Genomic DNA, 20,989 nt, shown 5'->3' with positions numbered 1-20,989 from the left:
ATAGACGTGTATTGCGACTTAATCTTTCTCACCCGAGTCAAGTCAAGTCAAGTGTAAGCGATGAATGAGGACTGATAAGTTCAGGACACAGACTTGGAAACGGATCCCGGTCCGCGCGCAAGTCATCACCCGTGTCAGGCTCGATGAATCATACTTCGCTGGACTCTCACAGGTTGACCGATACATAGACTTCTAACGATACAAAGCATCGAACACAAGCTACACTACTATACATAGTCACAGAAAAATGTATATAACGAAGTACAACGAGATGATCTCAGCAACGAAGCTTGTCCGATTGCCGATTACTGTCTCCTCAATTCCTTCACTTCCTTACTAAGCTCCTCAATTCTATGTAGTAGCTGATTGAATTGTTCTGGCGTGATTCCTGGTTTTCCATAGCTCCTGGGTTCCCGAGTTATGAACGCCATAGTGAACAACACGCATAGTATCGCTGAGATCAACAGGAACATCGGGTGTGAAATTGACATGGTGAAGATTGCCCCTGGTGGAGACATCCTATCACCATCATCGTCAGCATCAGCTGGTTGTCTTACCGGGGAGATCGAGAATGACCGGTTGTTGGGGGATATATTTGTATTGACCTACTTCTTGACTGCCCCAGAACCGTCGGTCATTCCGTCCCCCAGATGTAGATGTCTCGAATAAGGGAGTTTCTCGCCTGTGACTTCGTCGGTTGGGGCTTTATTTTCTGAAGATGTGTACAAGTTCTTTGACATCCTGATTGATACTGCGAAAGGTCACTTGGAGTCTGAGGTAAATGCAAGAAGGAGAAAGAAGTCAAAGTCATGTCATGCTCAAGTGGAACGGCAGTCGGTGACAACCTGTTCAGCATGAAATTATTGGAGCCGCGCTAGTGATCTCTTGGCAGGCAGATGTTGCATCATAGCCGGAGCCGTTCGGAGAATTGCCGAAGTTAATCCAGGCACACCGATACTCGCCTTCCACAGACGATGTTGTTGTGTTGACGTTCACGCATAAGCATCCTTACATTGCGTCTCATTCTGGGATATCATGCTTATCAGAAGAAGGTCTCTGAGCGAGATCGAATCCATCTGAAATGGTTGAGAATGTTGCGCAGGCACAAGTTCAGGCAATCGGGGTCATCTGGGGAGTACCAGTATGTGACTTTGACTTTGACGAAATGCGCTTTGATCCACTGAATGGGCGCACGGACTCTACTTTCGCCTCACAGAGCAACCGACTGAATCCAATTGTACTCTTATCATCTGATTTGCCACTGATGTTTATCTCGTTGTTGTCATCTCTGTCTTAAAGTGCTACACATTGACTTTTCACAGCTTCAAAGGCGGACGTGATGGATCGGTGAATCACATTGGGCATGTCGGAAATTACTATCAATGTCGAGATCCCTACCTTAAGAGCAGTACAAGTATGCTTACCGGTCGGGAGTACTGCTCAGGATGCTATAGATCTCGCTTTTCTCGAAGCGGAAGGACAATATGGGGAGGATCGCCTTGTGAAGGTACTTGATGAGAACTTTGACGATCAAATTGGACACCAAGCATGGGCCGGCAAGAATACTGGTGAGGAATGGACCTTGCAAGAGAGGAGGAAAGTGGAAGCCGGGCGTTGGTGGAGCGAGGATGAGATACAGAGCTATCGGGGCCGTGAGTGATTCTTCGTGCTTACTGCGGTATTTTTTCGCTCATTATGAAAGTAGCTCTACTCGGACCGGAAGATGAGATCATTTCAGCAAACTCCTATATGCTTATCAGACCACAGGCTCCATATATCAAACTGTCGATTATGCTGCCGACGACCACATCATCTGTACCCCTGCATACGATGATGGTTATCAAAAATAATCCGACTTTCACCGATGTCATTCGTGATCTGCAAAACGAACTTGGTTTACCAAAGATAAGCGATGACCTGCTTGGACCGTCGTCCGTTCGGTGCACGACTAGTCGATCGCGATCGAGCTCCCTGGCTAGCGTAGTCAGCGGGAATGAGTATAGGGATGACGTGATTAGATGGAGAATAAAGGTCGGGCCCAAGCAGGTTGAGATGCAAGGGAATGTCAAGGAAGCGATGCAGGGACACGAGATGGACATGGTGGAAATCAGCCTGGACGAGGATTGGCTTTTTGAGAAAAGAGAGAACGGCGAGGATAAAGTAAAGACACAAGTTAGTACAGAAGCAGAGGAAGAGGAGTCCCAAAAATCAACTCTGAAAGCTTCGACTTCTCAACCCTTGATCGCTGCGCTCGAAGGACTTCGATCACCTGCATCTCCCCTCACGTCGGATTCATCACATTCTGCCATACCTATCGATGGTCTGCCCAATACCTCTTCCATACCTTCGCCCATTGTACCCTCTTCTCCTCCTATTCAAGCTATTTCTCCTCCACGTGCGACAACCTTTATATCGTTGTCGACAGGCACGAGTGCCGGTATATCACGTCTTCTTCCCCAGCTCACCGGACCTCCTTCCGCTTCGGGCGTAGGGTCTACACCGACAACTCCCAACAGGGGAAAAGAAGGAGGATGGAAGAGGTTCTCCCTGGCTGGATTAGGAGTATGGAGTGGCGGTGATACCCCTAATAGGGGCGGAAATTTGTCTCCACCTAGAGCGGAGGATGAAGGGGATACCACGCCGAAGGGGGAACCTTCTGCAGCTGAGAAGGCACTCGGCGTAGTAGGAGACATAAAACCTCTAGAAAAGCAAAGTACAGGTGGATTGTGGTCTTGGTGGACAGGCTCGAACAAGGCAGAAGATGGAAGTCCGGCGGGTTACATTGAGGCTTTGAAACATTCGTAAGTCAGTTGTACGCTTACGCAAAGGTGCCCCAACAGCTGAGACTCGCTTCAGACGGAAGAATCACCAATCACTATTAAAGCACTTGCTTTCGCTTCGGGTAACGTTATCAACCGTCAAGGATGGCTGGGTCCGCGAGTTTATCTTCCTTGATGGGCTCACAATCATTTCGAGTCTGTTGGATAGGCTTGGTAGGGAAGCTAGACAGAAAGGAGAGATCGGAGAACAGGTTATCGGGGAAATAGCAAAATGCTTGAGGATACTGCTGAACACCGATGTAAGTATGTCGACCGGTAGTGATTGTAAGATCAGTGGTAAAATCAGAGAAGCTGAGGTCGCGTGATCAGGTGGGCTTTGGGGCCGTTCTCCGGCATCACGACCTACTCGCAAATACGGTTTCCTCCTTGAGGATCCCTTCAATTAGAATCAGAAATCAGTTAATCGATCTATTGATCGCGGTAGTGACGCTCTCAGTCGAGAACGGGCCAAGACTCGTTCCGGATGGTCTTTCAGAGATGAAGCTAAAGAATAAAGACCAACATCGCTTTACTTGGTTGATCGAAAGTATCAAGCCAAGCGAGACCGAGGTGGAGGAGCAGGGGATATGGGAATGGAGATCTGGCGTTGTCGCTTTGTTCAGCGCTCTGTGTAATGCAAGCGAGGAAGTCGAAGAGAGACTTGAGCTACGCGGGGAACTGAAGAGACGTGGTTTCATTGAAGTACTACAGGTATGACTAATGTTTCACGATAGTCGGGGAGACCAGAACAGGCTAATAGATCAGAATAACTGTAGAACCTGGAACACCTTGAACCGACCTCGAATTTCGTTAATCAGTGTTCGCACTACATCGATGATCAAGAAGACGATTTGATGGAATTCCGGGAATTATTTCTGGGTGAAGTCCAAAATGCTGATCTCGCTGTAGCGGTTGGAAGGCTCCTTAGTATAGTTGGTGGTGATCAAGTGAAGGGCTTAGTCGAGGTGATCGATGAATTGGTCGAACTTAGCAGTGCATCCGAAACTAGGTTAGCTGGCTTCACGTCCATGCCCACGAAATACAGCTGATTTGGAGAGCGCAGGGATACTTTCTCTTCCATATTAGCTTGTTTCGCGAGGCATCTTTCTGGTCTAGAAGATACGTACGTCAGCTACCGCCTCAGTTGCCTCGGGATAGCTGACTTTCGCCTCAGCACCGTAGACTGGTCAAGCCTCCTTCGATCTTTCATGGTTGATCTGAACGATATCCTCCGCACCCTAACGGAAGGGCGAAACGCTATTACCGAAGCCGCCTTGATTGAATCTTTCGCCCAAGAGGTTAGCTCGCTTCAGGGTCATGGAAAGATCATGGAGGAGCGGAACGAAGCTCTGGAGAGACAGGTCGAGCAGCAATCCGCGGAGCTAGCGGTCTTGCGAGAACTGGGTGGAGACAGATATGACGGAGAGGCGAGTTTTCCTAAGCTCGTCATAGGCAAGTCACAGCTGAACTTGCTGCTTAGGGTGTCGTGCATCATCTTGTTGTGAAGGAGAAGGAGATACAGCGACTTCAAAGCGAATTAAGGCTGCTTGAGGAACAGCTTGGACCTCAGAAGGAGGTGAGCTGCACGACTATCGCCGACCCATACAGCTATTCGGCTAATGGCAGATATAGGTCGGAGTTAGTCAGGAGATGCGAGATCGGGAAAGGTTGAGATTCGACGCTATCATGCAGGAGGTTACCCAATTACGAGATCAGGTATTGTAGATTCACCAAACTACATCCGTCGTCGTCCTTTGCAGCTGACCATCTCTTTGTCTAGGTCACTGAGCACGATCGGCTATCGGTCGAGAAGCAGAAAGAGGTGGAATATCTGGAGCGGGCTATCCAGACGATCCAATCGCAATTCAACGTCAAGATTCAGAATCTAGGCGAGTCACAGTCGAAAGTACGCTTCGATGCAGATCTCATCGTTTCGGAAGCTGTAAAGAACTGGACCAGGCAGGAAGAGGCCATTGATAAGCTGCAGAAAGAAGTAGCAGTACTGCAAAAGGCAAAGGAGAGGTTGCAAGAGGTCAAGATTGATCGTCCTGCCGATGTCAACAATGCAACCAGTAGTTCAGCTGTGGTCATTGCGGCTTCTCCGCCACCACCACCACCACCACCCCCACCAGCCCCACCACCACCGCCGCCGCCCTCAATGCCAATCTCCGCTTCGATACCGTTATTGAATCTGCTTGTCTCAAGATCTGCAGTACCAGCTCACTTGCCATCACTCACACCATCACCACCTCCTCCTCCTCCTCCACCGCCGCCGCCGGCCCCGGTTGCTTCAGCGTTATCTGGCACAGTCAAGCAGGCATTGCCCGTTCCGCCACCTCCGCCTCCACCACCCCCGCTTTTGCCGATGCCTGCTTCTGTCCATTCACGATTCGCTGCCGCTTCTTCAGCTCCTCCGCCACCGCCTCCTCCCCCTCCTTTACCATCTTCGGGACAAAAAGTCAGCATACCTGTGGCTCTCATACTGCCTGGTCCTTCCGGCGCCTTGCCTATGCCTCCACCGCCTCCTCCTGCTGGCTCATCCAGGCTGCCGAACCCACCTATACCGAATCACTCGCAACCGAGATTGAAGGTCAGCTGCCTGGCTGTCATCTCAGGTACAACTTAAGCTGATGTACGTCTGTAGCCTTTCTTTTGGTCGAAAATGCCCGCATATGCTGTGAAAGATACTATCTGGACTACTTTGAGCGCGCCCGACGATCTGAATATGCAGTTCAGTGATCTGTCCGAGGTCTTCTCCGTCGAAGCAGGTGTCAAGACGGTCGAAAAGGGCAAAGGGAAATCAAAAGAGGTTGTGACTGTCTTGGACATCAGTGAGTCTATTAATATGTATTTGGACGATTCTGCTCCAGCTGACTTGTCAACGTTATCGTTTAGCTCGATCGAATAACATTGGTGAGGGAGCTATTAGGGATTCCTGTCATGTTCCGGCTGACACTCATGAACAGGTATCATGTTGACCCGTCTTCGGCTTTCGCCATCGAAGATCCGGCGTGCAATATCCGAAGTAGATGACGACCTCCTAGACATAGATGATCTAGCTGCGCTGGGTAGGATGTTACCTACCTCTGAAGAGGTACGATACGATACCAAGTGCTCTTATTCTGCTTTGAATGAGCTGAGAATACTTCTTCTTCAGCTCGAAAGGATAAAAGCGTTTTCTGGCGATGTTGCGAAACTATCGAAACCAGATCTACACTTCAAAGAGGTGAAGTCTGATGAATTGATCATCTCACAAAGTCGGTTGAGTACTGACACGACGGTTCGCTCAGATCTCGACCATAACACATCTGAACCTTCGTTTGGAGTCCATGGTATTCCGTCGCAGATTCGACATGCTATTGAGTGAGATCATGCCGGATCTGATGATTCTACGGAGCGTGACCAAGCAGCTGAGGGAAAGCCAGAGGCTGAAAGACGTGCTCAAGGTGAGCTGCTCTTTGCAGTTGGGTGAAGGCGATGATACGCTCTTGCACAGTCAGCTTATTTTGGCTTGTTGCTTGACGCTATAGGTGGTGCTAGCTCTTGGAAACAGGTTGAACGGAGGGACGTTCAGAGGGAACGCATCCGGTTTTCAGCTGGAAGCTTTGCCGAAGGTGGGTCTTATTGGCTTCTCTGCGGACTGATATTCCAGTTATAAGCAGCCGGCGCTGATCTGTTTATTTGCAGCTGAAAGAGACTCGTACGGCCAAAGGATCGGGGTGCCCCACGATGTTGCATTATCTAGCTAAAGTGCTGCTTAGAAGGGATCAGGGTCTGATAGCGTGGAGTGAGGACGTTCCTGCACTGCAACCTGCGGCGAGAAGTGAGTGGACACTAGATTGCTTTCAACACATTCTGAGTACCACTGATGATCGTACCTTACCTGTTCTTGATTTGTAGTCGTCTTATCGGAAATATCATCTTCAATAAACGAAATCGCAACGTCTCTCACCGCCGCACAATCCCTCTTTCCCCTCTTATCGCCCGACGACGCCTTACGTTCTCTCCTAGAGATATTCCTCGGTGAATCAACTGCGAAAGGCGTACAACTCCAAGAGACATACGCCGAGATCAAGTCTGATTTGATCAGCTTATTGCGATATTTTGGGGAGAAAACCGAGAATGAGACCGACGTAGAAGGGTTATTCGGGATCTTATCGTCTTTCGCGCGTAATCTCGAGATTGCTTCCAATGAAATGACGATCACCCTCTTGAAAGAGCAAAATACAGGAACGAGCATTTCAACAACCTTTTCGGTCGCCAGTACCTCCTCAATGACTTCAGGAACTACCTCAATTTCTACTTCAGCCACTTCAACGATGAACGGTAATCCAATGACTGTATCTCCTCCGACACCCAGACATGACCCAACACTCGAACGGGCCCAGGGACAGAAACAAGGACAGGGACAGGAACGGAATCATCCGTCGATTCAGACTTTACTGAAACGCCATGAAAGATTAAATCACACAACGGTCAGGAAAGGTCAAGTCGACGAGATGATACGTACGATCCACTCGGGTGAAGGGTCCGCGATCCGCCAGAATCGACCGCGCAGAGAACCTTCCGCTTGGGGTACGATGAGTAGAACTTACAAAGGTGTGAGCGGCACAATGAGCACGACGGGTACGATGGGCAAGAATAAGAATGAGGACAGAGACAGAGTAAGGTTGAGTAAGATGTTCTTGGATGGAGGCGCTGGGAAGGGCATTATAAAACGGACGATAGGGACCAGATCAATCAGAGAGTGAACGAGATTCTTTTGTATATAAAGGCGCCTTATTGATGTGTAGAACGGAGTGAACATGTAGCAATTACATTTCAACTTAAGGCGCGGAGCACGGCATTGCAATGCATAATTTCGTTGATTCAGTGATACCAGAATACCAGAAATTCCAAGCTGTTTGATTGGGTACAAAATTTGATGGACACTGTTTTCTGCGTTTTCTTCTCTATATTTACACGATTGTGTTCCCTGATGTTTTTCTCTCTTTCCATCTTACTGTACAATTGCGAACTTCTTTCTTGGTTCTTCTTTCCTACTTTCGTGTGAGTTTGCACTTGAGTGTGATATGATATGGAAGATGTATCATGGATGGATATGACTGATAATTCACATCTATTTGTGCTGCTCCCACATTTTATACGCAGCTGTTAGCTTGTGTTGCAGGTGGAATTTGGAAGCCGATGACAACTTACGAAGTTGAAGCCTGATTTGACCTGGGTAGGGCTGGTGCTCATCATAGTGTTGTTGGGTGGAGACTGGGCGATACCGTATGAAGTCCTAGCGATTTGCGCGAGATCGACGCCTGAATTTGGAATGACAGTCAGCGCTGGTTCTCAAAACAGTGATATACTAGTCGGGCTCAGAAGCAAAGACTAAAACTCCTGGGTTTGCAAAGGGATATACCTGTGCTGAGAGCCAGAGGTACGGACTCACCATTCTTATGCCATCCGCCTCTGAATTTGAGAGCCTCTTTCTGCTCTTCTTCGCTATAAGAGCTCATTCGTCTCTGCCCATTCGGTCTCTCCCTATCGAGAGACCCAGTCGACTGGGTTGGAGAAGTCGATACGTTACTTTCACCGTCCGATACGGATCCGCTGGCTTTTCTACCTTGTTTATTGGTCTTAGCAGCAAGGTTCTCGTCAAGGGCGAAGATCTCGTCAGAAGCGTCTTCGGCACCCATCAACTCGTCTTGCTGTTTCGTTCGGTCAGATCCCCAATTATGGCCGCCATCTCCGTTCTTGTGCGCGAGCTCGGTCTTGGTCAGCCCAGAACGGGAGTGCTTATCCTTCGAGGCGGCAGCTGGGCCTTGGGCTCTCTGTTCTTGTCAAGTGGGGGTAGAAGATAGGGTGCAGGTTATGAAGGGATGAGATACGTGGAGTCATAGTGATGAAGCAGTAGGTAGGTACACGACACGTGGAAATTGGGTAGGAAAGATGGAATATGGTAACGCAACAAGCAGAATAGGGGACCAATTCAGTCAGGTTCAGAGGAGCATATGGAACGCGAGCGGGTAACGAAGTGTATCAGCAAACAGTGGTGAGAGTGAAATATGGACAACATAGGGGAAGGGGGGGGGAGGGGGAACGGATTGAAAAGATAGATTCCATGAAAGCACCAGTATGTCACATGAGTCGTTGGTGAGTCAGTGGGGAGTGTCAATGAGGTCCGAGGTGGAGAAAGAAGTATGAAAGAATGGGTACAGCGACCAGTATGCGACATTGGCGTGTTCATCAGCATCGAACACGACAAGTAGGAACCGCAGCGTAGCAACCAAGACATCTCGTCAGCTCAGGGTCATGAAAGATACAGCGGACCAGATGCGGGGCGTACTGACCTCAGTTCTAGTCATATTATAAACTGTGTCTTCTCTCTCGGTGTTAAGAGTAGAGAATGCGATAACGCGTCAAGCTATCAAGGTGAGGAGATTGAATATGTATATGTATTAATTTGTTGCAATGTATTTCGTACTGGAGAGAAGGACAAAAGAACAGAGGTTTGACATTCAGCACAGCGTATATATACAGTCCTCAGTAGGACTACGCAACACTCAGCAACCTAATTACCTAGCAAACAAGCAGTCACAAGATCAGGTGGTATGACCCTGCCCCATCATGACGGAGTCGGTCGGATTCGAACTGATAAACCCCGGATTGGCGTTCCTGAGATCACATCATCCCCCGCGGGGAGCGGGGTCAAATTGCGGTATTTCACTGATAAGCCTCCTGTGTGGCTTTTGCAACGTAACGCACAATCTACAGCTGGGCTTCACGACTTGGTAGATCCAGTACGATACGCTCGTACTTGTACGTCATCCTGGTGATAGGCTTGCATTTGTCTATGTATGTCTATGGCTATAGTTCGTCATGATGCGATGAAGGTGGATGATAATTGAAAATATCTCGGAGTTCTGCGGGGACGGAAGCGGAGGAGCCGGAACAGTCCGCACGAATCGGAATAGGTAGGTGCACCGTATTGAGAGTTGATCATTAAGAGATGAATGAAACAGGAAGAGAGGTAGGAAACTTCATTAGCACAGACTCTTGGGGTTTCCGGAAAGCACAAAGACTCACTATCCTGAGTCTCGCTCGTCACTTCCGTGGGCATCACTATCGAGTATTCAATGTACATGTCGCCTTGCGGCACGTCCGCATATGCTGGCATCTGCGGATTGACATGATAGTCAGCTATAAGAACCTTCACACTGCTCTACAAGCCGACTCACTCCTTCACCCTCTATCACTTCCACTTCACCAGGTTGAGTCGTTCCCTTCCTCCCTATAGATATCGTCCTTCCGTCAAGATGCGTCAAATTCCGCTCGAAACCAAGCAATGCCTATGTGCAAGACTCATTTCAGCTGATTCTTACGTGGACGACCGGCAAGAGGTAGCGAGAGAGTCAGTCACTCACCTCGGCCACTCCCAAAACTACTCTGCCAATTACTCCTCCTTCTTTCCGACCCCATCCGCCTTCATTTTCGCCTCGCCGACTGCGTACTCTGACAACAACATCTCCAGCCTCCCAGTCCGTGCTCTCATCTGCTTCGCCAGTGAACACCTCCTCGAAACCCTCTGGTGCTCCTGCGGGTATGTGAACCGCTAACGTATGCTGAGTTTCTATTACCTTGGCCGAATGACATAGGTGGCACGGCTTCGTTATCCGTTGACCCTTCCCTTGACAGTGATTGCACCTAGAACCAAGTTTAGCAAATCTGGCCACTCGCGAAGCGTAGTTCCGCCGAAAGAGAGGACGTGCGATTATGATGGCGCGGTGACAGGAGAATTTGACGGAGAGACTCACTGCATCTGCACGTTTGTGACCATGCCAGGGAAGACTTGATGCCGTTGTATCGTCATACCTCGACCACCACATCGATCACATTCATGTATATCCCTATCTGATTCTGCTCCCGAACCATGACAATGCGTACATATTATCTTGCGTGGTATTTGGAACTGAAGACCCGGCCAGAAGATATGTCAGCGATTGAGGGCAGGCGCTGGATTGAGGAAGGAGGACGGCGTTGCTCACCTCAACCGTACGACCAGTGTACATATCAGCCAAAGATACCTCCAAATTCGTTATGAGTCCAGGTCCCCTGTTCTCCTGCGGAGCGCCGCCTGACCCGCACAGAGAATGTCAGCTTGACCCTTTCACCTTGTAAAGCCTAGAGAAGAAGCAAGCTGACCTCCAAAGAATCTGGCAAATGGATCATGGCTCCCTGCCTGTTTCTGCGCTTCATGCTGTTCTAAGCCCTTTTGACCATGTCGATCGTATATTCCCCTTTTCTCCGAATCGGATAATACCTCGTATGCTATTGATACAACGCAGAGGTCCGTCAGCTGTAGTTACTGGGATATTGTTGGTCATACAACTTCTCAGCGCACTGACCTTTCGATACTTCGATGAATCGCTCATGAGCTCCTTCGTCAGGATTTATGTCCGGATGCAGCTTTTTCGACAATTTCTATATTCCGCAGCGGTTGGTCAGCTTCCAGTTCCTTTTGGTGCTGGGCCAATGCCAAGAGCTCGGGTTTACTCGATAAGCTTTCTTCAGATCGGCATCACTCGCATCTTTCTTGACTATGTATCACATAGCATGTCATCAGCTAGGCTGCCCATCTGGATATTGCGATTGACTACTTATCGCTTACCTCCTAAAACGCTGTACAACGACTCCGCAGCTAGACACCCCGACAACAACACCAACGACAGTACAACAAGAAGACTTGACGGGAGCATCGATATTCCAGCTTCCAAGTACCAGATCAGGTGCCGAACAAGAAGGTCGTGATAATTTGCTGAAAAGTTGCACAACAGTGAAGAATAGTCCCAAAATCCCAATATTTCCAGAATATGACGCGCAGATCTGATCTGGTAGACGTGGAACTGGAACTAACCTTGTGTGAGATATGATTACGGAATCACTCTGTTGATCGGTCATGTCCGCTTATCATCGTACTAACATTGTAGATGACAAAGGATGCCGGTTATAGGAAAAGGATGATGAGCCGAAAGAGGAACAAAAATCAAAAGATACTCGTGCCGATTAAGATGGACGTCATCTGGCAGCACATCGTCCACATTGACAACAACATCAACAAATCACCTCAAGCTACAGGTCCAGACTCAATCAGATCAGAATCAACAGTAATCCGATGTGAACAAGAACCCCGACATCAGGCAGATTAGGATCAAGCAACAAGTGTTCGAACGGCTCCGTTATGTCCAACCCAGACTCAGACACCCGAGATCAGCCTCCAGCTTGGCAACGATTTCAGAATACTCGGGCCGAATACGAAGCGTATCTCCCGCTGACGCAGCGTGTGCAGCATGATCTTCAACATGATGCCGATGAGCTCCGATCCCAGGAAGGATGGGATGAGGAGGAATGGGCTGGGATCGAGGAGTGGATAAATGATTCTGATAGTATATTCAGACATCTCAGAGTGAGCAGAATTGAACAAAACATCCGATATCTTGCATCAGTCCCGCTGATTGCCTGCGTGTAAATCTGCAGAGACATCGTTTCGATGAGAATAAGACTCTCACAGCACTCCTCAGCACGTTGCAACAACGTATAAACCTTTCATTACATCATCCGATACCACCCTTCCCGCCATATACGGATTCGCCGTTATTCTTCATTTTGCCTTTACCGGACCACACCGACCGCCTGGGCAGACCTATAGCAGTCTTGACGGTCAAAGAGGTGTATCGGGACTCCGACGGAAAGCTAGATGATCTGAAATCATACGCTTGGTGGGCTTTAGAGATGGTAAGGAGGACTTTGAGGGATTATTGGGTCAGTGGCCATTGGAGCGGGACAAAACGTCTGGGAAAGGGTGGCGAAGGTTTGTGTGTCCTGGTCGACGCAAATGGCGCAGGGTACAGGAATATGGTGAGTTCGTTCATTGATTTCTCATCACCGACCCATGGGTACGTTCTATCGCCAAGACACGTGCTTACGATACCTTGCGTGTAGGAGGTGGAGCTATTGCCTACGTTGCTTTCGGTTGGACACAACAATTTCCCAGGGATGATCGAATCCGTTTACGTTGTCAACGCCGGCTGGACACATAGATCCATGTGGAATATCGTTAAACGGGTGCTTCCTAAATCCGCTTTGGAAAAAGTAGCATTCCTGGATGATAAGCCAAGTGTAGAAGCTGTGTTCGATCTGGACAAGCTGCCTCAATGTACGTCAATTATCCACCTTGTCGTGCATCTACAAGGGGTATTCAATTGCTGAATCTACAGACTCATGATAGCATACGGGGGCAATCACCCGTATACATACTCAATATCGCATAATCCGATATATACAAACTACTCCCATCACCCCTCGACCGATCATCCCTTTCTTGCCTCCCGAAACTCCTCGTACTCCTCAATCGCGGAAATCTACTACTCGGCCCCTAACACGCCCTTTCGGAGTCGACGCAACTCCTCGGCAATCAACATCGGCGGATGGCGACTTGGGGGTGGACTAAGGATGACTAAATCGCGCGAAGCCAATTCGCCGATAGATTCACCAGATCTCGCAGAGGGCGATGTGAGGAACATGGAGTTAGAGGAACCAGCCCCAGCCAAACAGACTGCTGTTGGCCCGGCATTTCACTTGAAATCTCGCAAAGACTCTCAGAAGTCTACGCTTCAGACTACCAATAATGGGAATGATAGAAGAACACTTCCTTCGAATGGCTCAGCGATTCAACGTATAAAGTCTTTATCCGATTTTCACCTTTACCTGTCCCCTTCCAGATTAGCTCATCTAGACCTGTTGTCGGATTCAGATCCCGGGTCAGATACCGAAACCACCGAGCAATCATCGGGATCGCCACCTAGAAAAACCCTTAAACCTGCTCTGCTAGCGGAACAGGACATACCATTGTCACAGCGAAGACTCCGACCGCCCTTGAGATTACTGGGTGTCAGTGGGTCCGAGGGAGAAAAGGGCGTTAGGACGTACTCGGATAGACTGCAAGCACATCATGCCAAAGTACTGCAGCTATATACAGGTACGGGTGACAACACTCCAACCTCGAGTCGTTTAGGCTTGACTTCAACGTTGCCAACTCAGACCAATTCACCGGAGCAAGATAGCACAAGCAAATTCATCCGCGTTATTGGTGGCTCACCGGTGAATTCCGTGGACGCTGCTTCCGATACGCTCGAACCCCCTTGCGAGGGCCAGAATGACCACAGTACTTCGAATTACAATGGTGATGTAAATGGAAATGCTCAGGCGATCGACGAGTACGATCGGAACAATCCATGGTTCGGCTATCCGGTAGTCAGAATACCTTCGCCCAGTGGACAAGGTCGAAGTGTGCTTAGACCGAAATTTTCAAGAAACCGGAAAAGGGATCTGATCAAGACGCTATTGTTTCTCTTTATGTTGAGGGTACAAAGCTGGCGGGATTCGCTAGAACGATACCTAGGCCTGAATTGGATCCTGACTACCTCAAAAAGCCGGCGAGCTGGGCGAAGTGATAGTATTGCGCCTAACCCTACGGAAGGGCTGCTGGCGACGGCGATGGGTTCAGGAAAGAGTGATTTGCTGACGAAGAGAAATAATGTTCAAAAAGATTGGTGGTGGATGCTTATTGGATTTTTGCTCCTCCGAGGAACTTGGTCGAGACTGTTGATTGCTCCTCTAGAATCATTCGGGTGGGGCAAAGAAGTTCTAGGCTTGTGAGGCATCATCGGGGTGTTTTGAGACGGTGCTTTTGCCGAGCAATGATTGTTTTACGGTTGTACTGCAATACAGTTGTATTTCCGCAGATCTTGATGCGTGTAAAGCCATTTTGCATAATGTAGAAAGACCTTTCATGGCTATCAATCAAAGGATACAATAAAAGCATAATCGTACAGCAACCTCAAAGGATAAATACCCTATCGGAAGACCTCTCAGAAGCACGTCGGACAAAGGACCACTCGAGCTGTGCGACTGCTTCAAACCCGCCCTCAGGTCCGTCGCACACTGTACATAGACACGACGAAAGTTATTCTGATATATTACAATGCTCATTCTGCAATTCAACTATTCTAGCTTCATTCGATTCACTCTGTCCTCGTTGCCAGGATGTCGTCCGAACAAGGTAACTCACCATGGGACGTCCCTTCAGATCCTCCGCCTACTTATGATCAATCTCAGTGGCATGCTGGACATCAACACCGACCACAACAGGCGATACCGATACATACCATCGGGATCATGAATTTCACCCCTAGCACCATCCCTACTACTACTCCAGCTCAGCATCGAATGAGTTTGCCTTCACCCTCTACGACCGGCTGGTTGTCCCTCCTCGATGACGAGTCCAGGGTGATCCCGTACAACGAATCAACCGCGTTCAATAGTGTTATCACCAAAGATCCTATTAGGCCCGCAACCGATTTCGCTCATGGTACGGAATTCAGAGGTCTTTTTGAGAACATGAGCGAAGCGTTTCTCAAGTTGCCTGGTTTCAAGTTTATAAAGACATATCGAGATCAACCTACTTGCGTCGCTTTCCCCCCTGAACGCTCCCGGTACATCAAAACCCATATCACCGTTTCTCATTCGGCTGTATGGTATTCTGATGATGACCAAGATCGTGTTGATGGTGGTGACGGCAGCCATGAAATATTGCGTGAAGAGATGATTCGGAATGACGATATCTCAAAATTCTCTTCTATCGCCTTGCAGCTTGTTCCGCCAGTGGACCCGGAGTGGTGTTTGAAAAGTAAAAAATCTCGAGGACATGCGAATCTAAGAATGTTGCACGATGAAGAAACGGATAAACCATCTTGGATCAGAGTTAAGAATCATCCTGAATGGGATTTCACGACTACCGAGTTCCGCCATGAGACCCAATCGTCCGATACGGTCGAACGTGGATTCCGCCTAAAATTGCATATGAACCAAACACATTGCACCTCTACTGACAATTCGGTTGCTTTGCAAAATCTGAAGAGATTATTCAATTTTCCGGATGGCCTACCTGTAAATGTGGAAACCATTGTTCGGTTGCAGCCTGATACCGGTAGTCTACGATCACTCCAAGTGTCAAGTACCAGACCAGGATACCCTCCAGAAGCATTCCAGGTATCGGAGGTGCGGTACACTTCAATCCCAACTATCGGCACAACGGTTTCGCTACGCCAAGGTGGGTGTACGGCTTACAGACCTATGGCTTATAATCCCTTGGCTCACTACGGATCCGGACAGCCCGCTCAAAACGCTGACCAGTCTGCATCTTACGAGCTTGGCGGTCAACACAGCATGAGGTATGCAAATGAAGAGGAAGAGGGGGACGAGGAGGATGAGCAGAACGAAGAAGAGGCTGATGATCCCATTCCGATCCCTCCTTCCGTAGTGTCTACGGCGCAGCGACACACAAGCGCTACTGAGCCCAGACAGTCGACGGGTACTTCGGCGATACCCTCACCTGATGGGGGCACGGGTGGTAAGCAAAAATCTCGAGGCTCTTCGCGAGGTTCGCAGGGCTATTGGGTCAGAAAGAGACCATCAAAGAAATGATAGCTGGCTCAGTTCATGACGAGATGTCAGCAGGAAAGAGTAGACTTCCACCCTGGTTATCTACTGCATAAGTTAATTGCTGCTCGATCAATCGTTATATACATTGCGCATGTCATTTGCCAGACCAGCTTTTTTACGGTGGATTTTCGGTGCTTCTTCTCTCTAACATCGCACGCAGCACTTACTCCTCATTGTCGATGTGAATTAGACCCTTAGGCATTGCCCATCGTACTCGGCGGCAATCCAAGTCCAGTCCTGTCTCACGTAGTGCTTGACAAGCTGAAATGCGGTTTGAGGACTGAGGGTGGTGTTGAAGTGGATTTCCGTCGTCCTAACTTGTGAGAGAAGCTATCTTTAGACTCCGCGGAGAAGGAGCTCAATGCAAGGAGGGATCGTGCTCTATGTGAATAGTCGCATCTGAGCTTCGCAGAGAGTTGTTGTTGGCTTCTCGTATACAGGCGTTCTTTTGCCGCAACGCAAGATGCCATGATGACCGTGACTGTGTGACAGAAGGCGAGCTACAACAAAGGCGAGTAAACGAGTCGTCCCACTACTGTATGCACCTGTCCTCCTTTGAATTTCATGCGCCACTTTTGAATTGTGAGATCATCATTGGGCCAGAGCCTCGCTGGCCGCCGCTCAGCCGCTTCTTCCCTCAAAGTCTCTTTTCAAGTCACTTACCTGTTCAAAGGAGACATGCATGATCACTCTTATGATCCCAGGAAGGCGGAATGCATTTCCGCTATCTGATGTCGTCAGTAAATCAGCCACACCAATTCAGCATTAAAGAAGCAGATAAGAGTGGTGCGAATGTACGGTATAAGAGCGCAGAGCCATACCTCCTACACTTATCTAGTTTCTCTGTCTCATCACATTTCGAACAACAAAATCAGCTTATCTCCTACACTGCTGATCCTGACGCCTGCCACAGCACCCCGAGCGTCCCATAATAATATGTCATCCTATCAATCTAACCCACCGATGGTCTTGTCAGGCTCGGCACAATGGTCGGGCACAGTGATCGCTCCGAGCATCCATGCTACCCGGAATGAAAACGATAGACTGTCCGAGTCATATACCGGTCATTTAACGATAGTCGATCCGCAGCAAGGTCAATCAACCAACATCGACACCTTACCTGTGTTCTCCAGGGAATGCCTCACTGACCCATTCGATCCTAACGAGGTATTCAGCTGTCATGGCGACTGGGGCTCGATTGGGGGGACAGTCAGTGAGAGGTTCATCGATATGGGTGGGTACGCTTTCGCCGTTGAAGATACAAAGTTCAAGGGAAATGTCAAGTACCCAACAACGGGTCCTTTCGCTGGACCTGATAGACTGAACGAGGAATTTAGTTTGGGGGTGAATTACTTTGTCGACACTGCAAAACATTACAAGTCCGGTTCAGCGAATAGGTTGTCTTCAAGCCTCGGCATGATTAGTAGAGATACGATTAGCAAATTCGACACAATCCAGCTTGGCCTGGCCCTCCCGGAAGATAAGCAATGGCTGAACTCAGCATTGTCGAGCGAAGGATTGAGAAATTGGGTACCGTCCCACAAAGATACGGGTAAAAGTCTCACGAGTGTTCCTGGAGATGTGGCGCAGCCTGACGTAGGGTGGATCAGAAGACATCAAGTCAAAGTTGGCGATTCAATCATGCAGCCGGGTAAAAGTTTCCGCATGCGAGTCGTACCTGCAGGTACCCGACTCAAGGATCCTAACGACAAGGAAAGCCTGGACCGACTGTATGAATTGTTCGGGGGAAAGGAAGGCTTGGGAGTGGCCTGTGATGTTTCGATGGTCATTCGATCGATCGGCGAAGATTTCAATCACATCAATGCCGGTTCGGAAGACGAAAGCGACGAGGAAGAAACAGAGGGAGAGAGCGGTCCGGATGATGGTTATTACCGAGACGACGCTGTAGAAGACATTATGCTTTCTGAAGGCCCGGTTTTCGAGCCTTTTTCTGGACCGCCCCCGATGCACATGCACGGTCCCGATGATCTATCCCCTCCACTGATGGCGATGGGGGCGCCAAAGATGCCTGATCAAGGGCCATCGATCAGTACTGCCCAGGCATCCAATGCTAAAGCTAAGTATAAAAACAACAAGGGGGGATACACCCGTCACGGACCTGGACCCAAGCAAGGTTGGATGAGGTCGAGATGAGGCCCAAGATTCCGTGGGAAGACTGGGCATTTCGACGCTCATACATGTGTAAGGGCTACCTGCCGCAACAGTAGAATTACCATCTCGTTTTTCGATACAGCCTTAATTCTCCCTGCAGGCATCATGATCCATAAGCATGAGCAAGTTGATACCTCATTGACCTGCGACTATGGTCTAAAAGGATCAAGGTATCTCCTGTAATATCTTTCCTTCCCTGCCTCGGAGATCCTCCGCATATCTTCGCTATTCAGTGGTGGCCGCTCGAAAGCGATCACACTGTCTTGCATGCGCGACACTTTCTCATAATGGACTTACGTTACCACGGGTCCATCCATGGTCTGTTGTGCCCACTTGAACAAGATCTGCCCTTCAGTGAGATCCAGCTTTTCGGAAAGCTCGCCGAGAACTGGTCGCAATGGTCGTGGCTCATCCTGTCATGTCAAAGGCTGTATACACCCAAAAGCCGAAATTGTGATGCCGTACTTCTCACATATCCGTCGACAAGCTATTGAGCGGGGAGCATGAGCGTTGTGTGGCGATAGCTCAATCTGTGATTCGGCAACTCAGCTATCTCTTGAATTTCCTTACACAAGTACACAAATACACGAGTAACGATGTTTTGTAAGCTCAACATTCTACTCACTTGATTCACGGCAGGTACGACATTCCAATTCTTGCTGAGCTCCCGAATGTCTAGAGAGGCGCAATTGGATACTCCGATATCTTTGCACTTGCCCTCGGCCCGAAGATGCTCCATTTGGGCCCATGCTTCGGTCAAGGTGAGCCCGGACAAGGTCTTCATGATGCGCATCAGCTTTGCCCTTCTTTGCCACTTGATGACAGGTCTTATCGTGCGTCGAGTAGTGGTACTTACGATGGGACTATGCATGAGGACTATCTTGGTCAGTCAGCTCCGGGTCGGGATGTCGTTTTCTCCCCATTCAACGGCCAAGCTAGCTTACACATATCGACATAGTCGAGTCTCATTTGCATCAACGCAAGACCCATGTTCAGCAGCCTATTCTGATACCTTTTAGACATAAACCCCCAAACCCTCACCAATCGCAGCGTTTCATTCAAGGCTGATCTCGCATCATTCTTTTGGTTCCCCATCAAGCCCCCTAGAGTATCAGACAGACTGATTCAGCTCTCAAGTATCCTTTTTTCCCGCGAAGGCATCAATACGCACACTTGGCAGTGATATACACTTCCTTCCTGTCTCCTTCCCACAAAGCCAATGCTTTGCCCATAGATTCCTGATTGCGATATAGTTGGGCGGTATCGAAATGCCTGAACCCCGCTCGGAGGGCTTGCACGATTGCATCGGAACAATCTTTACCCAGATAAGGTGCAGCTACATGTGGCCATACGTTCATACCGTAGGTGAAATCCCTTCCTGTTATATCGGAGTTGCGAGGCTGGCTCTTCGCTTAACGCACGACTCACCGGTACCGAATGTAAGTACTGGGACCTCACTCCCGCGGTTCAGCTTTACTACGGGCATGATCGCAACCATGTTGCACAGCGCGCTCATCAATGGAGTTCAAGCAGATGACGCCTGTGCACGCTTTATATATTGCATCGCATGTTGGTATTCCTCGATCATCTTCTGCTCATGATCGCAGAGTATCCTTGTCTGTGTCGTTCAGTTCCACTCCTTTCATACTCGAGCTGGACAAAGGAGGCGTTTAGCGCGTATTGCGTAGCGTCCGGACTCAAGCCTCAATAGCGGAGATTGAGCCATTACGCGATCGGGTCTTTGCATACTGGCTGTCTTTGCATACTGGCTACAAATGCATCGATGTCTCTGCAGAGAATCGAAAGTAGCAATGATCAGCGCGACTTTCTTTCAAGCTTTGATCTAAAGTCTAAAGTGCCACACTCGTTATCTAATTACGATCACAATCACCGGAAAGACTTGTTCCTTGTTTACGTTACCTATATACCGATACCCTTTTGGATCCAGGGTTTATGTAAGTTGATTTTGCCACTTGTAGTCTGAATGACGTGTATGGAGGTATGGAGGGTGTATGCTTTTTTACGAAAGAAGTAAAATCAAAAGAAAGAAATCAAAAAGTAATGTTCAACCTACCTCGTGCTTCTTCCCCTCGACCATACACAGAGGGAGAGTCGAGTTTGACTTTTTATTGCCGCTCAAAGAAAATCAACTTGCAACTGATTGCAACTCGCCTTCATCATCATCAACAATCACTCACTCACATACCTTTCATCCCACCACCTGACTCACAAATCGGATACATACATATTATCAACGCATCCTTCTTCTTGACACTGACTAATCGAATTGGACTCGACACATACACTACATCAAGCTCACTCGGAAAAATACCCGGGTGCAAGATTACCGATTTGTCCAACTTCTTGAATTTCTGAACAAGAAAAGCAGACAACGATAACAAAGGATCAACACACGACTATCTTCGACCGACATCTCTGCCTCTAGC

At 48.8% G+C, this 20,989-nt stretch overlaps 8 protein-coding genes across 8 annotated transcripts; 4 read left to right on the top strand and 4 right to left on the bottom strand.

The window, feature by feature from the left end:
* Window positions 1-305: 305 nt before the first annotated feature.
* Window positions 306-740, bottom strand: I303_100343 (uncharacterized protein; the record flags this gene model as incomplete). Its single annotated transcript, XM_018403714.1, has 2 exons — window positions 306-519; window positions 610-740. The coding sequence occupies 2 exons, from the start codon at window positions 738-740 to the stop codon at window positions 306-308; spliced, it is 345 nt and encodes a 114-aa protein (XP_018266368.1).
* A 623-nt stretch (window positions 741-1,363) lies between these two features.
* Window positions 1,364-7,570, top strand: I303_100342 (uncharacterized protein; the record flags this gene model as incomplete). The annotated part of the gene is made up of 18 exons (XM_065968092.1): window positions 1,364-1,652; window positions 1,706-2,801; window positions 2,857-3,079; window positions 3,150-3,530; window positions 3,596-3,828; window positions 3,883-3,942; window positions 3,994-4,246; window positions 4,300-4,395; window positions 4,452-4,535; window positions 4,600-5,409; window positions 5,464-5,650; window positions 5,715-5,732; window positions 5,786-5,913; window positions 5,977-6,045; window positions 6,110-6,265; window positions 6,350-6,433; window positions 6,507-6,642; window positions 6,720-7,570. 18 exons carry the CDS (start codon window positions 1,364-1,366, stop codon window positions 7,568-7,570), a joined length of 5,154 nt encoding a protein of 1,717 aa, XP_065824164.1.
* Window positions 7,571-7,938: 368 nt separating this feature from the next.
* On the bottom strand, window positions 7,939-9,175 carry I303_100341 (uncharacterized protein; the record flags this gene model as incomplete). Its single annotated transcript, XM_065968091.1, has 4 exons — window positions 7,939-7,950; window positions 8,019-8,128; window positions 8,260-8,641; window positions 9,161-9,175. 4 exons carry the CDS (start codon window positions 9,173-9,175, stop codon window positions 7,939-7,941), a joined length of 519 nt encoding a protein of 172 aa, XP_065824163.1.
* A 502-nt stretch (window positions 9,176-9,677) lies between these two features.
* Window positions 9,678-11,566, bottom strand: I303_100340 (uncharacterized protein; the record flags this gene model as incomplete). The annotated part of the gene is made up of 10 exons (XM_065968090.1): window positions 9,678-9,733; window positions 9,897-9,987; window positions 10,049-10,159; window positions 10,235-10,514; window positions 10,625-10,779; window positions 10,856-10,944; window positions 11,013-11,138; window positions 11,216-11,291; window positions 11,364-11,407; window positions 11,479-11,566. The coding sequence occupies 10 exons, from the start codon at window positions 11,564-11,566 to the stop codon at window positions 9,678-9,680; spliced, it is 1,116 nt and encodes a 371-aa protein (XP_065824162.1).
* Window positions 11,567-12,048: 482 nt separating this feature from the next.
* Window positions 12,049-14,525, top strand: I303_100339 (uncharacterized protein; the record flags this gene model as incomplete). Its single annotated transcript, XM_018403711.1, has 4 exons — window positions 12,049-12,273; window positions 12,345-12,725; window positions 12,810-13,023; window positions 13,096-14,525. The coding sequence occupies 4 exons, from the start codon at window positions 12,049-12,051 to the stop codon at window positions 14,523-14,525; spliced, it is 2,250 nt and encodes a 749-aa protein (XP_018266365.1).
* A 387-nt stretch (window positions 14,526-14,912) lies between these two features.
* On the top strand, window positions 14,913-16,352 carry I303_100338 (uncharacterized protein; the record flags this gene model as incomplete). Its single annotated transcript, XM_018403710.1, has 1 exon — window positions 14,913-16,352. The coding sequence occupies one exon, from the start codon at window positions 14,913-14,915 to the stop codon at window positions 16,350-16,352; it is 1,440 nt and encodes a 479-aa protein (XP_018266364.1).
* A 954-nt stretch (window positions 16,353-17,306) lies between these two features.
* Window positions 17,307-18,524, top strand: I303_100337 (uncharacterized protein; the record flags this gene model as incomplete). The annotated part of the gene is made up of 1 exon (XM_018403709.1): window positions 17,307-18,524. One exon carries the CDS (start codon window positions 17,307-17,309, stop codon window positions 18,522-18,524), a length of 1,218 nt encoding a protein of 405 aa, XP_018266363.1.
* A 167-nt stretch (window positions 18,525-18,691) lies between these two features.
* Window positions 18,692-20,040, bottom strand: I303_100336 (uncharacterized protein; the record flags this gene model as incomplete). The annotated part of the gene is made up of 8 exons (XM_018403708.2): window positions 18,692-18,767; window positions 18,840-18,930; window positions 19,015-19,072; window positions 19,168-19,320; window positions 19,399-19,418; window positions 19,487-19,645; window positions 19,714-19,878; window positions 19,971-20,040. The coding sequence occupies 8 exons, from the start codon at window positions 20,038-20,040 to the stop codon at window positions 18,692-18,694; spliced, it is 792 nt and encodes a 263-aa protein (XP_018266362.2).
* Between the last annotated feature and the right edge of the window lie 949 nt (window positions 20,041-20,989).

Source organism: Kwoniella dejecticola, chromosome 1, assembly GCF_000512565.2.
Source record: "Kwoniella dejecticola CBS 10117 chromosome 1, complete sequence".
NCBI lineage: Eukaryota > Fungi > Basidiomycota > Tremellomycetes > Tremellales > Cryptococcaceae > Kwoniella > Kwoniella dejecticola.
Note: the sequence above shows the minus strand (reverse complement) of the source record. Positions and strands in the feature narration are given on the sequence as shown.